The 23832-nt window shown below is 42.2% G+C and overlaps 2 protein-coding genes across 2 annotated transcripts in view; one reads left to right on the top strand and one right to left on the bottom strand.

The window, feature by feature from the left end:
• Nucleotides 1-2616, top strand: part of MSMO1 (methylsterol monooxygenase 1) — a 63924-nt gene extending 61308 nt beyond the window's left edge. Inside the window, exon 8 of the mRNA XM_085853419.1 lies at nucleotides 1827-2616. Within this exon, the coding sequence (XP_085709545.1) occupies nucleotides 1827-2025 (199 nt within the window). The 3' untranslated portion in view covers nucleotides 2026-2616. The remainder of the gene's footprint in view (nucleotides 1-1826) is intronic.
• Nucleotides 2617-8836: 6220 nt separating this feature from the next.
• On the bottom strand, nucleotides 8837-23515 carry LOC147031863 (uncharacterized). The gene is made up of 7 exons (XM_085853102.1): nucleotides 23045-23515; nucleotides 22383-22829; nucleotides 21711-21786; nucleotides 21175-21338; nucleotides 17528-17851; nucleotides 16766-16861; nucleotides 8837-11604 (listed from the first exon to the last, which is right to left on the bottom strand). The coding sequence occupies exons 1-7, from the start codon at nucleotides 23312-23314 to the stop codon at nucleotides 11338-11340; spliced, it is 1644 nt and encodes a 547-aa protein (XP_085709228.1). The 5' UTR covers nucleotides 23315-23515; the 3' UTR covers nucleotides 8837-11337.
• Nucleotides 23516-23832: the final 317 nt, after the last annotated feature.

Consider the following 23832-nt stretch of genomic DNA (forward strand, 5'->3'; position numbering starts at 1 on the left):
GAACTGCTGCTGAAGTCAATTCCGCCATTAAAATTTTGAAATTCAGCTCAGTTTAAGAAAGCTTATCACATTTGTGGAAATGAAATATAGCCATGAACACTGGCATCTCTGGGCGTTTATAAGCCGTGTGATGCATCCAGCGATTTGTATGTATGATGATCAGGCATTCGATGATACGAGTGAGGAAAGTGATAAATAGTCTCAAATGAGCTAAGATCCTCGTCCTCTTAATGATGACATCATAAAAACGAATATGACGTCATTGTGATGTATCAGGTTTGCGATAAATTATCTTTGCTAATGCCCGGCTTGATTCCCGCAAACAAAATTCAAACAGCTTGCCTAGTTTCGGAGATAATGGTATGGAGGATTTCCATTAGCGGCGATATTATGACGTCAACTTTTTTTTCTAGGAGGAATTTCCAAAATTGGAGATGGTTACTGCCTGCGCATGGGCTTTCTGCATATACATGGCAAGTTTCACGAAGATCCGATGAAAACTCTGGGTTGTGAAACAAAAAATGTCAAAAAATAGGAATGACATCATAAAAATTGATATGACGTCATTGTGATGTACTATATGTGCGGTAATTCATCTCTGTTAATGCCCTGTTCGATTCCCACAAACAGAATTCAAAAAGCTTGCCGAGTTTTGGAGATAATTTTTTCGGCGATTTCCATTAGCGGACATATTTTGACGTCATAACTTTTTTTTTCTTGGAGGAATTTTCAAAATCGGAGATGGTTACTGTCTGTGCAGGGTATTTTTACATATGTATGCCAAGTTTCAGGAAGTTTTGATGAAAATTGTAGTTTGTGAAATAAACAAACAAAAAATGTCAAAAAATAGGAATGACGTCATAAAAATTGATATGACGTCATAGTGGTGTATCATATGTGCGGTAATTCATCTCTGCTAATGCCCTGTTCGATCTCCGTAAACAGAATTCAAAAAGCTTGCCTAGTTTCTGAGAATTTTTTAGGCGATTTCCATTTGCGGAGATATTTTGACGTCATAACTTTTTTTTCTAGGAGGAATTTTCAAAATCTGAGATCGTTACTGTCTGCGCAGGGTATTTTTACATGTATACGCCAAGTTTCAGGAAGTTTCGATGACAACTGTAGGATGTGAAACAAAAAAGTCCACAAGAACAACGTGAGTAAGACTTGGAGATCCTCCACGAGGATCTAAAAAGGTAATGAGTGTTTTTTTTTGTTACAAACCCATAAGGCCGTTAATTATCTTCAAAAGGGTTGTTTTAATTAAGCAAAGCACCCAATTTTCATTTGTGCAACACCTTGGAGTTCCCTTAGTACACATGTAAAGTTTGGGCCCGCTAAGTTTCATGGTTTTGGAATTGAGGAGACAGACAGACGGACACACATTGACGTATATATATATATATATATATATATATATATATATATATATATATATATATATATATATATATATATATATATATATAAATAATTTGAACACAAAACTGCTTTTAAAGCTCCATGCCATTTTAACTGCTTTATATTTTAACTGCAGAATGTTGTCCCTTCCCCGCAACCTCCCTCTGCCCCACCGCACCAGCCTTTTTATAACGACATTTATATAACGACAACACAGTGCAATATGATCTTGGAATTGAAGTAAATGTGTTGCGTAGTCTTGCTGTTTAGATTCAGCTGAAATGTGCTCTGTCATCAAGTATTCTACACAAGCATTTTTATATTTTGTGTGTGTACTTATTGAATATCTCTCTTCTGCCTTTTACCTTGTCCACTCATGTCCTGTACCTTCTCCTCTTGCCAATTTCTTTATTTTCTTTTTGCAGTGGCTATGATTGGCCGTGGAACCCACTGCATGTGCTGCCAGGTTACGCGGGTTCTCGCTATCATGACTTTCACCATGAAAACTTTGTGGGAAATTATTCCTCCACGTTCATATGGTGGGACTGGCTTTTTGGTACTGATGGAGCTTATCGTGAAAAGCAGAAGCTCGTCCAGAAAGAAATGAACAAAAAGTGCAAATGAATTAAAGGAAAAGTGGAGTAAATATTTGGAATTGAATGAATAAACACGGAGCATATATGTATAATAATTGAAAATATTCAACGAAATTGAATATGATATAAAAAAAAAATTTGTATACAGTTAATTTGGGGTTGATATTAATATATAATTAATAATACCAGGTGTGGTTGATTCTGCCTGTCATCCTTCCGAGGTCGGCAAAATGAGTGCCAACTTGCTGGTATCCTGTGTCGGAGTGACGACCCGTCCAGGATTGTGCCCAATAGCCAAGGAGACTACTTAGGTAGCACCAACGCTCTGCACAGAGTATGGTCCCAATGGATGGATGGATGGATGGTGATTCCATAACTTGGAGTGCACCTGAGGATCCCCATACTTGATGGTGTGTGTTTGTTGAAGCTGGTCCACTGTTCTAATTTATTGACAATTGGCATGACATTTTCTTTTGCAAACACTAATATGAGCTCAATTTGCTTCAAATGCAGTGTTGGGTCAAATCTTATTGGAAAATCTTGCCCCAGATCTTCCAAGGAACTTCTGTAGACCCCTTGCCTCCCCTTTCTGGCTATGCATTAAAGCCTTTATACATTGTGGTGACGCAAGAGTTTTTATTTTATTTTATTTTATTTTGGAAGGGAGATGCTGAGAGGGTCTCAAAAATTTGAGGAGAGAAGAGCTCCACTGTACGTTACCTGCTTACTTATAAAAAGCTGTTTATCAACCATTTAAACTTGACCTTCATCTCTTTTTTGAAGTATGTTAAAACATGCTCTGTGATGTTATGACCATTCCTCATTCACTTAAAGTACAACCGATGTATACAAAATTACCCCATAATATGGATATTCCTGAAAGCTCAAAACATTGTCATGATGAAAACATTATCAAAACGATATTGTCCCCTGCCGTCTGACAAGGTCGGACATGGGGGACATTTTAATGAGCACGTGAACATCCGAACGCATACTAACAATTATCAGCTTCTGCTTCCGAGACTATTGTGTTCCATCATACCAACTTTAACCAGGAATTTTTGTTTTCATTTTAATGATGGTGAAGATTGTGTTGCGATGGGTGTACCAACAGATTGGGTGGTCATGTCATGGAATCGAGAGGAGAATTTCATTACATTCCAAGCACAAGTAAATATCCAAAGAAACGAGCACCTTGGCTTTCTGCGATTTCTGCGAGAAGCAGCTTGCTATGAACCCTCACCCAGTGATTGAGTTTGTGGTGTCCACTTTATTCCTGGTAATTATTACCATGTAACTTATAACGTTCATAACCCGGGAAAACTCTCCACCAAAACAGCATGCATATTAATAATGGCCATGGATGTATTCAGGTTTTATTTTTGACGTCCGCTTCATAAAAGCCAATCTTACAGTGAACGACGGCAGCACACGTAATTACCCTCGCCGAAGGAGAGGTTATTGCATTTGGGTCCGTTTGTTTGTTACTTGCAAAATCGAAATTTTTTCAAGTATATTGGTTAGTCGATTTTGTTGTTCTGTCTGTTTGTCTGTTTGTCGCTTACAGGTCACAATTTTAAACCGATCTTCACGAAACTTCACCACGTGGTAGAGTTTGTCATTTGGAAGAAGCCGATTGTTTTTGAGGTCAAAAGGTCAACATCGGCCAAAGGTCAACAACTTTTGTCGGCAGCCTGATGGAGTACTGCTCTCCCCTCTGGGCTGGTACTCCTGCCTCCCACCTTTCTTGGCTTCACGCTGTGGAAACCAAGGCATTTAGGGTCATTGGTATCTCCAGCGATGAGGTTGAGTCTTTGGGCCTCTCTCTTTCTCACCGCAGGCAGGTTGGTGGTCTTTCTGTCTTCTACCGTCTCCTCTCTGGTCTCCCCACCCCCCCCCCCCTGCTCTGTCTGTGATTTGTCCCAACCATATTTCCGCAGGGCGCTCAAGGTCTGCCAACAACCCCCTTATGGTAAAACCACCAAAATCACGAATCATTGCTCATCTTCACTCTTTCATTCCTCTTTTTCCCCACCTTTGGAACAAACTCCCCCACTCTGTTCAATATCATTATTCCCTCCAGGCCTTCAAAACAGCCGTTCACCACTACCTCTTATCGTCCCCCATCGAAACCCTCAATCTTTTCTACCCCCGTTAATCCACCCCAAATTCCCTGCTTTCCTTCCTGAAAGACCCGGTAATGTCCATCTTGTATTCCCCATGCTCCCCGCCCTATCCCTCTCCCTTCCACAGATCTCCTAATGTCTCTGTTCCCCACTGTTTTGTCCTTTCCACTCCCGCCCCTCTTGTCTCATGCCCCCCTTGCTGTGCGTTGTGTGTTAGCTCTCATACGAGCCTCGACAAGGTATAGAAAAAATAAAAATACAACGCTGGGAAGGTAATGGCAAACCACCCAGTATAACCCTGGCCAAGAAACTCATGCTTCAACAACACCTATGCTCTGTAACGAGTCTGGCACATCAAAATATGCATTCCATTGTATTTTACTCTCTTTAGCATCCATGCAGTTGGTAGATTATCCTGTCATGGATTTTTATTTAAAATATTTGGAGCTTTGTAATGCAGACTCTTTTTACCTCCACAACCGAAGGTGGATGTTTGTCTATTTGTCTGTGAGCAGGATATAAGTTGTGGACAGACTCTGACGAAACTTGATGGACAGTTTGGGTGTGTGACAAGGAAGAAATGATTCGACCTTGATGAAGATCCGAATCCGAAAAAGAGTACCAGCATGCTGGGAACAGGGGTATTGCATCAGTGGCACAGCCATGCCCCCAGAAAATGATGCATCCAAGCAGCCACGGGCTGCATACAAATAAATAAATAAATCCTCTGTGTCTTCCCCTTACCCTCATTCTTCTCCCCAGCCCTTATTTCTCCAAGTCTCCCTCTAGTTTGTCCTTCAACCTTGCTGTTGGTGTACTCATCCCCTTTCTACTGCATTCTAGCTCCTCCACGAGCCTCGACACTATACAGAAAAATTAAATAATGTATGCCAAAGGCATCCGCCAAAACATGGACCACTGAGGTGTGACTACTTCTTTCTTTATATGGGTTCTTGGCTTGTTCAGTTTCTGACAAGTCTTGTCAATTCTACCCTTTGGTACTCTCTAATGATTGCGTATCATAATGAGTTCTCGTACCAGGAACACTTCGACACAGGAGACCATTAGGCTGATCAAAGCCTGCACTATTTTGACCAACTCTGATGGAGATTGTCTGTGCTCTATCCCCTTGTATGCTAAACATCAAGCAAGGAAGTAGCACGCACCACTTTTAAAGTCTTTGGTATAACTTGGCCGAAGTTCGAACCACCATCCTCCCAAACTAGGAGCAGACGCTTACCCTTTTTACTCCACCGAGACTGGTGTATACCGTTTCTGTTCTTGCTGTTTCTTCCATTCCTTCATTTTGGCAACCCATCGTCATCTTGTACCATCCCCCATACTCGGTCATGATTTTATATTGTGATGATCCTTGTCTCCATTGTGTGTCTGCAATTTTCTCCAATTTTTCCTGGTCTTGCTCATTCCCTATCCAACGTTCCTCAGAGCTCCATTGTTTATATGTTAACCTAGTTAACCCCCTCCTGCCATCAAGCTCTTCCTTCATCTCTTTAAATTCTTCCTTCAACCACCTTTATAAACTCCTCAATCTGCTTTTGGAGACCATTCAGTCCATGATCATAGATAAGCTGAGCACACTTGCATATAATTAATTTATTACTCAAACTCCACTTTTAAAACCAGTAAAGTGATCGGTATACTCCTGAAACATACCATAAGTACCAAGTAGGTTTAATTGTGTAACTTTTGCTGTCAGTGTTCATGCTTACTTTGGTGTGATGACTTTGGATAAAATCTTTTCCAATTACTACAAAATATGGTATGTTAATGCAACTTTTTATAATACCACTGAAGTGTTTTGGTGATCCAATGTCCACTGCTGCATGTGCATCATCCCTCTGCTATTTCATTTAAACTGGTGTGAAGCTCAACATCAATTAAAATTCCCTAAATTTTATTTTGAATCATTGTCTCTTTGAGCCATAGCCTGGTGTTGGCTTAGTGGTAAGGGTGGCTGGCTTGGGATCCTCGGGTCCTGAGTTCGAGCCCCATTTTACCACTGAATTAACACCAGGGGGTTGACTCAGCCTGTCATCCTTCCGAGGTCGGAGAAATGAGTACCAGTGTCCTGGTCCCGGTGTATGCCCCGGTTAAAATAGGTGCACCATATTCCCTGCGTGTCGTAAGAGGCGACCAAGGTTGGCGTCAGGAAGGGCATCCGGACATAAAAACAAAACATTGCCTCAAGAAGGGAACCATGATTGCATGGATCCTGCAAAACACTAACCCCTGCTCAGCAGAAAAAAATGGCTGTAAAAAGGCTGTTTTTTATATTTTTTATTATTGTCTCTTTTGGCCGCCACACACTGGCTGACTCGGTGCAACAAGATTATCGGTGATAGTTTTTGATAATCGTGTAATTTGCAGCGGTTGCCGATCCTCGTCGGCTAGTTTTTCACAGGTGCGTCGGCGACCCCCATCGTCGGCGACAGTCGTAAAAGTTGAACATGTTCAATTTTTATAAGTTGTCCACAACAATCGTGCATCATTGTGTAGTATGTGTCGGTTGACGCCGCCGATTCAGTGCAATGTATTGACCATTTAAACTTCAGCTTTCAGGAGCTTCTGATCATAGCGTTAATGACGGATTCATATCTTCTGTCACAAAAAAAGTCGCAATTTTTCAATAGTTGTAGCTTTTGTGAACTTGGAAGCCCAAAAAGGTATTATGAAAGTTCAATATAGTAGCCTGAACCTGCCCCTTGTTTCTTGTACTTAAGAAACCTTCAGAAACAATACAATATTGCTCTTGTTGGTACATTGTGTAATAAAAAACTTTAAATGACAAAGTATCTGCCTTTGAATTTCATTGACAGATACTGTGTGTTTGTCTCTGCAGCATGTTCCACGAGTAAATTATACAATGCTCCCGGAGCCGGACTTCTCTCCCCCCCAGAACTTTACCCCCAATTGCTTCTTTCTCCAGGCACGATGTCGGTAACATCATCATCGGCGACATCACCAGCACTCGTGCCAAAGTAGCAGTGCTCAGACCTTTTACCCTTTTCTCATCCTCTTCCTGAATTTCTTCTTCATTGCCATTTTGTTTTCCAACAATAGTGTGGTCGACAAACACTTAGTGTGTGGCAGTCTCAGACAAAAACAAAACAAGATTAGTCACCGACAATCTCGTGTTGTATCGGCTTGTGTGCGGAGGACGTTAGGTTACACTGTTTGGTATTATTCCTGTGATTATTGATTCAAGATTATTGATTTAAGTTATTGATTCAAGATTATTGATTATTTATTGAACAAGAGATTATTGATTCAAGATTATTTATTCAAGATAGTTTGTTTCCAGGTTCCAATATCTTGTACACTTAACTGTTTTAATTTATGTCATATAATGTTCTTACTGCTTAAACATTGTGATGTTTTTTTTTGGGGGGGGGGGGGGTTAGACATTGCCACAGAACAGATAGAAATGTATAGGGTAGCATGGTCCATGTCCGAGTAGTTAGCCAATCTTGATGTATTAAGTAGGAACATGTAAGCTTAAGAATTGTCTTGTTTGAATGTGCACCATACAGGGGATAGTGTGTGGTAATAATTAATTGGGGATAATGGTAAAGGAATTGTATGTATAACCCCTTTGTAAAGTCTCACCAGGTGGAATCTGGTGAGTTGGGCTCTGCCACGCAGGAGAGGGGTGGGGGTGGAGGGAGGGGGAGCTATGGACCCTCCAAGGGCGTTGCGAGTCCAGAGAGAGATAAGGGAGGAGCCTGGATTGCACAGGTGCGAAGCATCTGTAAGAAGAATCGTGAGCTGGTCTGAAGAGAGCTGATTAAGGAGAACAGTGTCGCTAAGGAGAGTGATTTTTTGAGGAGAGCCTGGAAGGAGGGTCGTGAGTGTTGGAGGAGAACTGACTGAGAGGGAGATCATCTGAGGAGAGCCGGAGAGAAGAACCTTGAGGAGAGACAGTTGCTCTCAGTGCCTTCCTGACTTCGCCCTGTTTCGTCTGCCTGTTCGTTATCCTCACCACCTCATCGCCTGCTCGTCCCGCCTGTCCTTCAGTGCTACCCCCACAACCCAGAGATAAGCCAACCGGTTTATGTTCCCTTTTCCCATCTGTGAATAAATCTGGAGTGTGGTGCTATAAGTTTTATTCTCATTGTATATTAATACAATTATTTATTATCGGTTCCGTGTTCCACCTTTCTTCCCCACCTCTACCGTCCGTCGTCCCTTCCATCCCCTGGTCATGTTGTTTGTGTTGCGGGAAATAAACCTGTTGGTTTTAACAGAGCTAAGGTGCTGGTGTCTCTCCTTGATTCTCGCATGTTCAAACCCTCCGTTAATTGAACGCAGTCTGAGTGAGTAAAAAGCCAGTTCAGCATATCCATCCACCATCGGTGTTCATCAACCTGGGCACGGCAATATTGTACAATTTAAATGTCGTGCTCATCCAATTTTCTCATGCAATATGTGAACAACCTTTTCCAGGAACCTTGGCCAATGTTAAAAAATAAAAATTGTAAACTCCACCTGCACTGCTGCATTGATTGTCTTGAGAGTATTAGCCATTTGGCCTTCAAAATAACCCCTTTTATACACCAATGACATCTCAAGATCAACATGTAATTTTGTGCCTTAAACCTGGCAAGAAGACATTGTAGTTGAAGTCCAATGACATTGTTGCATTTTTTTTTTATACCTTCAGCGAGTATTTCTCTTCCATCCATCACAACCTGCTAAATTCAAACAGTTTTTATTTTCCATCCTCATCCTTGTGGACTCAAAAACATGTGAGCGAAATCATTCTTTTGTTTGTATGCACTGTCGAGGCTCGTATAAGAGCTAACACACAAGAAGGGGAGCAGGAGACAAGAGGGGTGGGAGAGGGAAGGACAAAACAGTGGGGAACAGAGACATTATGAGATCTGTGGAAGGGAGCGGGATGGGGCGGGGAACACGGTAAACGAGATGGACACAACCGGGACTTTCAGGTCCTTACACGTCGGGGAATTTCAGAAAGGAAAGCAGGGAATATGAAGGAGGTAGGTTTGGGGTGGATTCATGGGGGTAGAAAAGATCGTGGTGTTAGATGGGGGAAGATAAGAGATGGTGGTGAATAGCTGTTTTGAAGAACTCGACGGAAGAATGGGATTGAAGAGTGCGGGAGTTTGTTCCAAAAGCTGGGAAAAGAATGAAACTGAAGGTGAGCAGTGATTCGTGATTTTGGTAGTTTTACCAAAAGGGGGTTGCTGGCGGACCTTGAGCGCCCGGCAGAAATATGGGGGGGGGGGGACTCCAGACAGATCGCAGACAGAGCAAAAGGTGGAGGGGGGGGGGAGGCCAGAGATGATATGGTAGAAGACAGAAAGACCACTGGCCTGCCTGTAGTGAGAGAGTGAAAAACCCAAAGATTCAGCCTCACCACATAACATACCGATGATCCTAAATGTCTTGGTTTCCACAGCATGAAGCTGAGTAAGGTGAAAGGCAGGAGCACCAGCCCAGAGGAGAGAGCAGTACTCCATCAAGCTGCAGACGAAAGCTTTGTATGTGGTCAGGGGCTCAGGTGGGCCAAGGAAGGACTTTGCATGATGGAGGATGCCCAGTCAGCGACTGGCTTTGGAGGCCAGGTTGGAAATGTGGTTTTCCGAGGAAAGATCATGGCAGATAGTGAGATGCAGAAGCTTGAATGAAAGGATTTCTTCAAGAGGATTGTTGAGAAAGTATATGGGGCCGGGGGGGTTCCAGGCGGTCCTTTCGGAGAGACAAAGTGAGAGTGTGAGATTTGTCCGGATTGAAAGACATGTTCCAAGTGTTTGACGGGCTTGTGATTTTATCCAGACCTGCAGAGAGCGAAGAAGCTGCTGCTTGCCGATCTGAGGGATGACAGATGGTACGGCAGAGGGTGGAGTCATCAGCAAAGAGATAAAGAGGATTTTCCAGAGTGGGAGAGATCATTGATGAAAATCAGAAAAAGAACAGGGCCCAGAACGCTGCCTTGAGGAACTCCAGCCTGGACAGGAAGGGGGGGATGAAAGAACTCCATTTCGGGCCACACATTGGATGCGACAGGAGAGGAAGTCTGTGAGCCATGAGTGGAGACGGCCTTGAATACCAAAGGAAGAGAGTTTGGTGAGCAAGGCAGCGTGCCAGACCACATCGAAGGCATGCGATATCTCTGGGGAGATGGCTCTGATCTCATGTCTGGCATTGAGGACCTCCATCCATTGTTGGGAGAGCAGAAGCAACATGTCCAGGGTCGAGTGACCTGGTCTGAATCCAAGTTGATGATCGGAAATCAAGCCATTGGAGAAGAGGAAGGATTTAATGTCTGAAGTGATGATGGATTCCATAACCTTCCTGATGATTGGGAGAAGGCTGATTGGTCTGTAGTTGCAAGGATCTGTTTTTGCATCTTTTTTATGCAGGGCAGGAATGTTTACTGATTTACAAGCAGATGGCAGATGACTTTGAACAAATGAGAGGGTGAATAGAGCAGAGAGAGGGTGAGTAAAACCAGCAGAGCAGGTTTTTTTTTAGGACACGTGGGCTGATGCCGTCTGGACCGGTTGCAGAATGTAAGTCGAGGTTTGACAGCAAGCTCTCCACCTTGTCAGGAGAAAAGTACACAGAGTCCAGGGACAGTTGGGTGCGACTGGGGAAGGTGGGTACAGAAAGCGATGGGTTTGGGACACAAGATTTCGATGCAAACACCGAGTTTAGACATTCAGCGTTTTCACGTGCGGTATCAGCAGTGCGGCCATTTGAGGTAAGGGAGGAGATGGAGGGGGAACATACACCAGAAACAGTTAACTCGACACCACCAGGATTTGGAGGAGGGAGAGAGGTTTGAGAGTTCAGACTTGAGATAGAATGATGTTGTTTTCTGGCTTTCCTGAGGCTAGACACACACTTGTTCTGAGCTTCATAGAAGGAACTGAGATTGCCTTCAGTTACTTGACAAGAGTTGCTTTCCTTTTGTCTTCAAGTGGAAAAAAAATCGGATCTTCTGGTATTTGTTGTTGTCCATCTCGCATACGAGCATGATTGGTGGGATAAATAATTTTAGCAAAATGTCATAAGGATGGAAAACATTGCAGGAGAGGAAACTATTATTTTACAAATATTGACTCAGCCTTATTCTAGAATCAAAGCAAAGTAAGCCTAATATTCAAGCATTTATGGGCAAGCAACATGTTTCTTCATTTTAGATATAAGGTAGTTGATCAACGTGTAAGTTAACCAAGCAGATCCTCATCACTGAAAGTGTCCATGCTTTTTCTAATGGTTGGGTTATCTTCCTCATGGATGGGGTTTGAATTGTCTGGCTGAGGCTCCATTTGTGGTGGCACAGTTTCACGATTGCATGAGAGCTGATCCATGCTTTTGCCAGAAGTTGCAATGGAGGAGGTGTTAGAAATCCAGAGTGGACGAGTTTCAAAGAATGTTCCCGGTGGTGAACGAAAAGGCCCAATTCCTGCTGTGCCCCTGATAGATGGAGGTTTCTGGAAAGAAAGTGCAAGGGGATGGGATAAATATTACGTGGCAGAAGAGATCTGATAATGCATTAATTCCTGTTTACAAGTCAACTCATGTGGTGCATCATGACATCATGAAACATAAACAAGTCATCAGCAGGATGATGATCACATCCTATCTTCAGGCATACCGACATATTGTATCCAGCAATACAGGAGCTGATTTTTTTTGCAGTTTTTCAGAGCAAGATACGTGACTATAACCAGCTTGTTTATCATTCAGTTTTTTTTAACACGTTGCACAATTTTACGAAATTACAACACATTAAAATGGAATAATCTTTAAATAGCAACGTGAACTTTTCGAAACTTTAAAGCAAATGTCCGAATATATTTAAAAGTTCATGATAGACGCTCTCAAAAGGCACCGTCTATGTGAGGATGTGTACATGTGCTCAGTATTTAAGGAGATCTGGATCTTGTATATAAAAGAGCTGAGTCCTTAAGGTTTTGTCAGAAGAAGAAGAAGAAGAAGAAGAAGAAGAAGAAGAAGAAGAAGAAGAAGAAGAAGAAGAAGAAGCTCCCCTCCCTTCGAGGGAGGGAGAGGAACTGTGGTTACGGGGAGGTGTAAGGTGGACAAGTTAAAATATATATATATATTCAAGGTGAGGAAAAGGAAAGGTTCGGCAAAAGTAGAAGATGGTAAATCTCCAGAAGTTGGAGGAAGAAGAGTCGGTACAGGAAGTTACGTCATTATGTGGTGTACAAGGTGAGGAAGGTAAAGGTTTTTTTTGATATTTTAAGACATTAAACGGAGGGTATAGTTTGGGAGGGATAGAAGGAGGGTGGAGGGAAAAGTGGAGAAAATACAATGAACACAATCGTAACACAATTGTGCACATGAACGGGAAGAAGGTTAGGCCTCAAGGAAACCTGATATAGTCCGGCGGATTATGAAAAAAATTGTGATTTTTTTTTTTGATAAAAGCATGAAACTTGGCATATAAGTTAGTTAATGCATATCTGATATAGGGACATTTGTGATTTGACCTACTTCCGGTTTTATTCAACATGGCCACCAATTTGTCAGAAAAAATGTGAATAAGCTCTATCTTAACATATATAATCAATAATTTAGCGGTTTCTTGCAATGAAAGAATCATGAGTAATATAAACATGCTTCTCTGAGCAATATATACCAAATAAATAGATAATAACTAATATATATATATATATACACATTATTGTTATTATTATTATTATTATTATTATTATTATTATTATTTTTATTATTTTTTGTATACCTTGGTCGAGGCTCGTATGAGAGCTAACACACAACTCACAGCAAGGGGGCATGAGACAAGAGGGGCGGGAGTGGAAGGGACAAAACAGTGGGGAACAGAGACATTAGGTGAACTGTGGAAGGGAGAGAGATGGGACGGGGAACATGGTGAAGAGAAGATGGACATTACAGGGACTTTCGGAAGGAAAGCAGGGAATTTGAAGAAGGTGGGTTTGGGATGGATTTATGGGGGTGGAAAAGAAATAGGTTTTGGATGGGAGAAGAGGTGGTGGTGAACAACTGTTTTGAAAGCCTAGAGGGAAGAATGGGAAAGAATAGAGTGAGGAAGTTTATTCCAAAGGCGGGAAAAAAGAGGAATGAAAGAGTGAAGATGAGCAGTGATTCGTGATTTTGGTAGTTTTACCAGAAATGGGTTGTTGGCGGACCTGAGCGCCCTGTGGAAATGTGGTGGGGACAAATCGCAGAGAGAGCAGGGGGGGCAAGGCTTGAGAGGAGTCGGTAGAAGACAGAAAGACCACCGACCAACCTGCGGTGATTGAGTGAGAGGCCCAAAGACTCAGCTTCATTGCGGGAGATGCCGATGATCCCAAATGCCTTGGGATGATCCCAAAAACCTTGGATCCCAGACATTACGAAGAAATAAAATTGCATTTGTTCTGACTTATTTGTTGAAAGCAATATCAGTGGGGGTTCCAGCATTTTGGTGCATAATATATAATCATGTGACCCTTTAATTGTGTTGTTGAGTATATAAAATTATACATTTATTATCTTTAGAAGGTGTTCAATAGTTTTAACGTAATTATACACATATATGGTCGTAGTTCATGAACTGGTCACCCTAAAAAGGCGGAGTTGTTACATGTTTTTCAAAACATCCACTTTCCGCTTTGACCAGAAAAACCACAGATATCTAGATATCTTAGTATGAGAAGAAAGGTAATTTTGTCTAGTTTAATGTGGAAAAAACAGAAATAAAAAATATGCAATAGTTTTTGTGTAACAGGCAAATAAGTGATACAAGTCAGGGGTGGAGTAAACAGGTGGAGGCGGCAGATGTGGTGAGTCAAATTTGGAATAAACTGAATTTATTTCAATCAATAAGCTTTAATATAATCTATTTTGTTATTTTTAGGTGAGTAACACTTGGGACTTGCTGTTGCATGATGCAAAATTGATTATTCAACTCGTTATTATTCAGCAAACCCTGACCAATTTGTACAAACTCCTAAAAGAGATCTTGTAAATATCTTTACATAGTTTTGTATCTAGCAGATTCTCCGGATTAATTTGGCACTTGAATTGTCCAAAACGGCCAAAGGATAACTGATCCACATCCAATTTACTCAAAAAGGGTGAATTAGAGATAAACGCGAAAATGTGTTTTCCTTGTAATGCATTATCCATTAAAGTTCATACTGAAAAATACCATATTCGCCGTTAATTAGTGGTTTTTGCTAAAAAGAATTTTCACACAAGTGCATGGAGCTTGGTGATGTCTATCAACACAGAGAAAACTGAAAAATTGAATATTTTGACCCTGTAACGCAAATGATGACCATTTCATAAACTACGACCATGTAGTATAAGAGAATATTAACAACACATGATAATTAAACCTCAAAGTGTAAACATTACAGTAATATTGCTTGTTTTGTGGTAAACATGACGCGCATGGACGCCATCTTGGATAAAACCGCAATTAGGCAGAATTTTCAATTTCCCTATATCACAAATCATCAGTAATATATACAGTGATGTTATTGCTAAATTTGACGCTTTTATCACAAAAAAATCACAATTCGCCCAAAAATTGTCATAATCCGCCGGACTAATATGAAAGGATGACGAAAACTCCACAATTAGCACAAGTGTTAACACATGACCGAACTAGAAACATACCGTGAACACAGAGATAACAAAATGACAGTAAAAACGTGACAAAAACGACCAGAAAGCTTATCTTTGAGAAAGTCGGCAGAAATCCTGAAGAGGAACTGCCACCGTCGCTCAAGAACCGAAACCGGAAGCCGGTAAATTACCTGAACCAGAATTAGGTTGAGCCATAACTTATAGATTTACTCTTACAAATATAACATATAGCCTACTGAGGCATATATGAGGATTAACTTCCAATTACCAAGACTCCACCCTTCGTCAAATCAGGAGGCGAGTGGCCAGGGGAAGAAATCCCTCGGACCTCGCGAAAGGGAAGAGTAGAATGGTCGTCAAGAAGAGAGTAGAGCAGTCATCGTGGCCATTTCTCTTGGTGTGCGTCATTAGAGTCGTCCGTCGTCAGCGGTCGTGGTCTGCGGTCTTTTGCGGGGCTCCTCGTGGTGGTGGTGGTCAAGCAGCCAGGATCATGGGCTCGGTGGATTCCGGGTTGTGGGTTCGAGTCCCACCGTGGTGGGTTGGAGTCTGGTGCGACCGCATAAGGCAGACAGGTACCCGGCCAGACCTTCACTCCCCAGCTGACCTATCCTCCTCGGCTGGAGGGTCCAATAAAGACCCAACGGGGTCCATTTATTGTGTGTGTGTGTGTGTGTGTGTGTGTGTGTGTGTGTGTGTGTGTGTGTGTGTGTGTGTGTGTGTGTGTGTGTGTGTGTGTGTGTGTGCGCGCGCGCGCCCCGTCCTTAAGTAGAAATTGCTAAGTGTTTGTTTGTATATAAATTGCATTTCTCATATTCGGTTTTAACTCTGCTCTTTGTGCTCTCCTGCCCCATTATAAATATTCCCCGATTGTTCAATGTACCAGCTCGTTGTAGTGCTTTCTATTATTGACCCAGCACGGTTCATGCGTGAGAACCAGTAAGCCGATTGGGCTGTAAATTGTCGTTTGGACCGACGGACTTTGGTAATTCTGCTCGGTTACACCGGACCGAGGTCGCTAGAGTGACCCGGTTCGACAGAGTCCATTGAGGGTGTGACTTCCCGGGTAATTTGACGACGTGGGCACTTAGGTATATTGAAATTTGGCTATTAACCCTAACCCACGCTATGAGAGAATTGGCGATCACGGTCCTTAAGTGACCCATGACCTTCGGAGTTGTCTGAAGGTTACGACCTGCAATTCCGGGTGTTCGGTGGGAGACGGCTCTACTGCTCCACCTGGCGGCCGTTCCTCGCCACCGACCCCCGGCCCACAAGAGGTATTCTCTCTCATAAAGCCTGGTGTTGGCTCAGTGGTTAGAGTGGTGGCTTGGGATCCTAGGGTCCTGAGTTCAAGCCCCGTCGACTGCTGAATTAATACACCAGGGGGTTGACTCAGCCTGTCATCCTTCCGAGGTCGGCGAAATGAGTAACAGTTCCAGTGTGTGTACAGGTAGAGGGGCGCTGCATCAGTGACACAGTCACGCTTCAAGAAATGATAGCTACCCCGGCAGCTAAGCTGCCATACGACCACGCACACACACTTCTCTCATATGAAATAGTTACATAATCTCCTTTGCAGGTTTCTAATTTCTGACAAAAATCAAAGATACCATTAACAGTGATGTTAATGCTGAGGCCGAACTTTGGACTGTCGGAAAGAAGTCGAATGTTCTGACAAACTCCATTTCACATCCTTTACAAAACAATGGAAACCTGACTTCAAATGTGTCATGTAAACAGTTCAAGCCACAGATGGAGAAGTCATGATCGACAAAAAAGTTCACCTCGCATAGTTTCAGACCACTTATTCTGCTGGAAGGCAGGATGACATCCATGATAGGCGAATCACATTTCCAGATAATGATAGGCTTTATAATCTTCATCTTGGGTCTCAGGCAAAAGACTTGGCATATGAAGCCAATTTTATGGTTAATGAACAAATAGGGCACAAAAGGATGAGGGAAGGAGAATATGACATTGTGTGAGCCCATGGCAAAAATCTAAAGGTAATACCGGTGCTTGGCTTGTTGGTGATTTCACGTCACAGCAAACAGTCACTGATGTCTTCGAGGGCAGGATTAGACATGTACCGATGCACGAGAGCACTTGCTGCAAAAACACATGCGGCACAGTTCAGTGAAGTCATGACCCAATATCTAACATCTGGCACACAGTAGTGCTAATAAACTAAGCCAAGTGCAAGGACCCAGCAATCAACCCAGAGTACTCGGTTTCCCGGGACTCGCCTCTGAGCTGTCTAGCCGGGGTTTGAAAACCGACCCATCTACAAACTGTCATCCTGGTGTTTCGCAGGCAGGACAAGGCATCGATGCGTGTGCTATCCTTTGGATGGATGTTAAACGTATTTCCATCTGCCAGCATTAGTTGGTGGACATTAAAGATCCCACGGTGTCCTTCACAAAATGTAGGTGAGCACCCTAAACAAATTCCAAATTCCTGCCCTAAACTATAGCATCAGCAGCACACCCACACTCCCAGCAATGACACAAAGCAGCACCAGAGGACGTCAGAAGGGACATATGCTTAATATGCATATTAAATTAATGAATGAATTCGGTTTCTAAGTATTTGCGTTTTTATCAGAATGAGTGATGAACTTGCTGCCATTGCAGTACTCTCGCCTTGCGATCAATTAAACTCGTTTCTTATCGTCACCCAACTGAGCTGGACGACTATGACCTTAAGGTAGCACGTACACATTTGTTGTTTAACCCAATGAAAAACTGAGCGACAGCAACATGAGCGAAATCTTACTGCAATCCCTGGTGGAAAATGTGGGCAGGATGTGTTCTTCTGGTCAACCACTTTTGCTGAAGTTTCTTTCAACGCTCCAACTTTTTCCTTAATTAGCTTTTCTGTGGAATGATGAGGTTGATGTTGTGAATTTGGTGGGTGAGGAGGGATGACGTGATGGTGAGGTGATGATACTGATGGTGAGGTTGCAGCATGGTGATGGTGTAAATGTAACTGAGGAAGGTCGTGCAACATTTTCCAGGGAACGGTGTGTTGAAGCTCTTCAAAGCTGCAACCTGTCTCAATTGCTGTGAACTCCACATGAAATAGGATTCCATGAACAACCTGCTTGACACACACGCACGCACGCACACACGCACGCACACTCAAAACAAAGAATGCAAATGGAGCCAAATCCACATCTATTGGTACCAGAATGTAATTTTATCTCAGTGTTTATATCATTCCATCAAGGTACATGTGGATGAATATTTAATGTAGTCTACTGTTCTGTGATTTTGCAATCACGTGTGTGTGTGTGTGTGTGTGCGTGTGCGCGTGCGCGCGCGCGTGCGTGTGCATGTGCATGTGTGTGCGCGCGCGTGTATGAGTGTGTGTCTGGGCCGTAACTTTTTTTTTAGCATTTGAGCTTTTGTTATTAAATTTTCAACAAAGCTTTATGAGAATGTGGAGAATACAAATTAAGAATTTGGTGAAAAGGTCAAAGGTCAGCATCACATAAAATCGTCAATTTTCATCCAATTGATCTGAAAGTTTAATTATCATTTGAACTTTTGTTGATCAAATTTTCAACAAAGCTGTTAGGAACAAAGCTGTTCAATAATTTGCTCAAAAGGTCAAAGGTACAGTTTAGCACACAGAATAAGACGAAGTCTGAATACAAAGCAGACGGGCTTTGCATTTTCAGATGCTTTGTGTTTTTTTTTTAAATTTAAATATCATATCACATGAATCATTATCTTGGGAAACTTAACATTTTAATTATTTCAAACGCAGTGGGGTTATTCGTCCCTACCGGTTTCACCAGAGGGGACTGTAGGTTTGCTATACGTCCGTCTGTCCGTCCATCCGTCCATCCCACCTGTGGTTTTTCAGACTTTTTTTCTCTCCAAAATCCCCTAACATATTCAACTGAAACTTGATATACGGCTTTATCATGATAAGTTATAGAACAAGTTCGAGTTTCAGGGTGTTTCGTCAATTTTTCAGAGTTATGCCCTTTTTGGACTTATAAAATATCACATCTGTCGGGGACATGTATTGCAAAGTAATTCTCACTCTTGTTATGCTTCCTTTTGTTCGAGCTAATAAAAGCGGAAGGTGAGGATAGTTGAATGACATTGTGAGGCAGCTTCATGATGAATGGATGGAATCAATAGGATGTTCATCGAGGTATGCTCTAACCATCGTGAGAAGCGAGAAGCTGACGTTTCAGACATTAACCCTTCATCAGAGCAAAATAGTGATGGTAGTTAGCATCCCACAATCACCGCACGTCCTGTTCACCTATCTTTAATCTTGTCCACACCCTTCATTATTACATCTCTATCAAATCCCCTGACAATCGCCTCCTTTCCAATCTATAAAGTCCTGTCACCTTCAAACGTTCCTCATAGCTTCGTCGACATAGCCCTGGGATCAGTCTCGTAACTCGATGCTGTCCCCTCTCTATGGCAGCTACTGTATGTCCATCCTCGTATGCAGTGACCAAAACTATACATTCTAGATGAAGCTTCACTAAATTCCTATACAGTGTTAAAACTACCTCCTCTAATTTATGAAAGAGTTATATGATGATCACACATTTGCAAAATTGAGAGGTGATGAAAAACTAACAAGAACAAAAGGAGAAGAGGTGTGCAGTGACTCATGTGACCATTATATAGGCAAGCTGTGGTGGAGGTGTTGTTTGACAGGAGGGATGGATTGTGGAAGAAAATAAAACATCAGCGAAAGAACGAATTGTGTGCGACCTTGGGCTGAGCAAATGTTTGTGTGCGACTGATTAGAAACCCAGCCTGTGTTGTTTATCAGATTGTCTGTGTTTGTGGAATCCGCTGAAACTGCAAAAGCTTTTATACAAATGTACGAAAGTTGTTTGTGTGTCCATTATTTCTGTACTCTACTGAAAAGGTTTCAGAACCACTCTTGACCTTGTTATTATGGAAACAAACACCATTTTGTGTTGTGAGTGATGCAGCAAGTGAGTTTGTAGTTTAGTGGGGCAACTTCGCTAAATATAGCATAACAATTGTGCATTTTGGGAGGAAAGCACTAAATTTGGCACACTAGTAGCCTATCATATTATGAACAGATTTGGATATTGGGCCATCTCAAATTCAGCCGCTGATGGCTGTGGCAGCCATTTTCCACTGCGATCAAAAATTTTGAGATGGCCCAATATCCAAATCTGTTCATAATATGATAGGCTACTAGTGTGCCAAATTTGGTGCTTTCCTCACAAAATGCACAATTGCTATGCTAAGTTGCCCCACTAGTTGTAACCCCAGTTAAATACATTTTTTTTCATGGAAAATGTTGTTCTTTTTCGAGTCGTAAGACAAGGGTCTTTGTCATAGAGTCGTTAATGTATGGAATGGTCTCCCTGGTAAGGTCGTGGCAGCAGAAAGAGGAGATAAGTTTAAATTGGAATTATATGGAAGGGTACAGGGATATCAGCAGGACTTTAATGAAGCTTGTGTGTGGATGGTGTTGGTGTTAGGGTTAGGGCCGAAAGACCTCCTCCTGCGCCAAAGGTCCTTGTTGTAAAGCTTTATTGTCCCTTTGCCACTGAAGGTGGATGGAGGCTTTGTTTTCACTCCTGTCTGTTTGTCCGTTTGTCTCTGAGCAGGATATCTCAAAAAGTTATGGACGGATTCGGATGAAATTTGGTGGACAAGTTGGGTGTGTGACAAGGACGAATTGCTTAGATGTTGATGAAGATCTGGATCCGGATACAAGAATTATTTAATTTTAAAATTGATTCTTCACCATTGAGAGGTGGGGCCAAAAACTATGTATGGCATGATATTTGAAAAAGTTGTGCATGAGTTCTGACAAAACTAGGTGGATTAATTGGTTAGGTGATGAGAACAAGCTGATTCGATTTTGGTTCAGATCCAGCCTATCAGTGGGATACAAAACGTAAATTTTTCAGCCTGGCGGAGGTACGCGCTCCACCGAGGTCATAGTTGTGATGCTCAGTAATATGTCATTTCACTGGGAGACCCTGTCATCCGTGTAATAAATGGGAACGCTACTGCATAGAGATTGCAGATTCCAGCAGCACATTGGAAATTTACTTTAGCATTGGGATATCATTAAGGGATAGAAAGGAACCAGAGGGTTGGAATGATGATCCAGCGATTACATGATGTGAGGCAGACAAAAGCAATCGAGGCGAATGGGTAATTAAAGAGGTGGCAGTAAGAGAGGTTGAATTGAATGATGCTGCTCGTGTTTGACGTGTGATACCATATTCTGTATGCAATGTTTTCTCTGTTGTTAAATGTTCTGTAAACTACAAAGCAATATGAAGTTCTATAAACGATTTAAAGACATATTGTTAGCGATATAAAGACACTTTTGTCTATTGTTCATTGTTGTATGTTGCATTGTGTGCCATGTTGATGTCTGCTGCACCTTACCTGTCTTGTTGCACTGGTGATGTTGTCGATGTCAAAGGAGTTTGTGATTTGTCTTAGAACATTGTACTTGTGCAGCGCCTGGAGTGCGGTCCATTTTACATTTCGGTGCTTTAGAGGCAAGGGATGTGCGCAGCCCAGACATGATGCACGTTGTGCGATTATTTCTGTCAAACATAAACAGCATTTTAAGCTGATTACATAATCTCTCTCTCTCTCTCTCTCTCTCTCTCTCTCTCTCTCTCTCTCTCTCTCTCTCTCTCTCTCTCTCTCTCTCTCTCTCTCTCTCTCTCTCTCTCTCTCTCTCTCTCTCTCTCTCTCTCTCTCTCTCTCTCTCTCTCTCTCTCTCTCTCTCTCTCTCTCTCTCTCTCTCTCTCTCTCTCTCTCTCTCTCTCTCTCTCTCTCTCTCTCTCTCTCTCTCTCTCTCTCTCTCTCTCTCTCTCTCTCTCTCTCTCTCTCTCTCTCTCTCTCTCTCTCTCTCTCTCTCTTTCTCTCTCTCCAAATCAGTGGATTGCCTCATCCATTATTAACAAATATACCTTTCTCTTTTCGACCTTTGCACCACAATCTTGTCACGTTGATTGCAGCCCCTGTGAACTCCACGATTGCTTTGCACTGTTGGATACAACACATCGTAAACAAATAATTCAGAAAATTATGTAGGTTAAACAAGGAAAATTGAGTAATGACAAGATCATGGCATCTCAGCAGTTTTGAACTCTCAATCACGAGAGTATGGAAGGGGCAAGATACCCCTGTTGGGAAAAGTGGGGGCAATACGTCACATCTCCCCAAAATATAAATTATCATCTCTTCTATTCTGGCTATATCTGACTATAATGGAGCAAACGTGGATGTCACAGAAACTCCAAAATTGACACGTGGCGGAAATAGTGCCACCTTTGGTGGTCGTCGGTATTACAAATCGTCTTCGTTAATCTTATGATATGGACTATATGTTGTGATCAATTAGAAAAAAATCTCTCAAAAGTGACAAAACAACAAAATGTAGGGTTCGGATAATTTTGGGGGAGAGTAACTGGGCCGCGTGTCCAGATAAGGCTTTCTGCAGGAACTAGGAAACATTCCACCTGTCGGGCAGGTATTTGCTCGTTCATACAATGCAGTCAAGTGAAATAGAATATTTATTCATTGATTATGTATTTTTGCGAGTTGCTAATTAATTCAATGAGAACAGAACACGTGCATACCTTGCGTGGACAAAACTTTCTTCGTGTCCGAAATCCACTTCTGCTCCTTCCTCTCTTCCTCATGTTTACGAATCTCCTCTCTTCTGATTCATCTCTTCCCATTCCTCTTTTGCCTCCCCTATTTTGACAAGCGTTTCCCCTGTGTCTTCCTTTACCATTTCTCATTCTTCTTCCATGACCCTTCCGACACCTTGGTCTATGACCTGCTTCACTGTCATCTGACTCTTCAGACTCTTCAGTTTCTTCCTCCTCACTGGATATTCCTTCTTTCCATTCATTGCTCTCAACCTCCCCACCTGCTACTTCTTCTTCCTCTTCAGAGAAATGATGTCCTTCATCACCTTCTTCTGCATCCTCATGATCGTGAGACTGCTCACTCCCCTCCATGCATTGATGCTTTTTCACAAGAAACTCCAGTAAGTAGCGCGCCACATCTGATTCTGACTCCTGTTGTGCAGAATAGAGAGAAAAAGCATAAAGCACTGGAATCATTAAGATAGAATAGTTTGAGCTTGAGGAATATCACATTTCTTTGGTTGAATCATCGAAAAATACCATTCGTGCCAAATCCGACTTGTTCCCAAAATGACAGCATCTCATATTTAGTGCACTTCTGAACAAGGGCACATCATATTAATTAAATTACAGAAACAAGGACCCACCTGTTTCCTGGTCTTCAAAATGGTGATTGGGGGGTCGTCTTCCATGACTAAACCCTTTTCTTTTAACTTCTGCTTAACTGCATCCAAAGCTGGAGCCAACACTCGATCCTCGAGCGGTGTCTTCAGAGGCCTCCATTCACCCGGATGTCCTTCAACGAATTCTGACGAGAGGTCATGCGAGGCGAAAGTTTTGCTTGGACCAAGGGGTGACCACAATAGAAACACAACTAAAACGAGGGGAGAGCTGACCCTGTTGTGTGTCCGCCACATTCTCACCGGTTGTAATACAAAGTGAACGGGGGAAGGAAAACAAATAATCTGATTGCAGCTGAACTTGGATCTCAGAAATCAGACGGGATGGAAAGGGATGAGGATTATGCTTTGGCTTAAATTATTTTGGAGAGGGCAAGAAATTACTCAAGAAGTGAGACAACACAATTCCACAAGGATAGAAACAGTGAAAAAGGATCTGTGTTTCCGTGGTGGATTTTAAATGCACAAGGGTTAATAATTAGTTGGACAGAGAAGAAGCTCCAAAGGGAGGATCTCGATAGATAAAAAATGGATTTTTCATACAGTGGAGAATGACAGAATCCATTTGATTTTTTTCATTCAAGGCAGTTCTTGATCGTATTGCTTGGGAAGATAGTCCCTCAACAAATTACTGTTCCACAAACAAATTATTTACATAATTACTTTAATTCCCTCAGACGGAAAGTTTCTGTATTCACCACTGCAACCATAATATCATTGTGCTACCACTACCATATAGTCTACAGCGCTGAAAG

The sequence above is a fragment of the Eptatretus burgeri genome, chromosome 2 (assembly GCF_056783735.1).
Source record: "Eptatretus burgeri isolate ZD-2024b chromosome 2, Ebu_testis_v1, whole genome shotgun sequence".
NCBI lineage: Eukaryota > Metazoa > Chordata > Myxini > Myxiniformes > Myxinidae > Eptatretus > Eptatretus burgeri.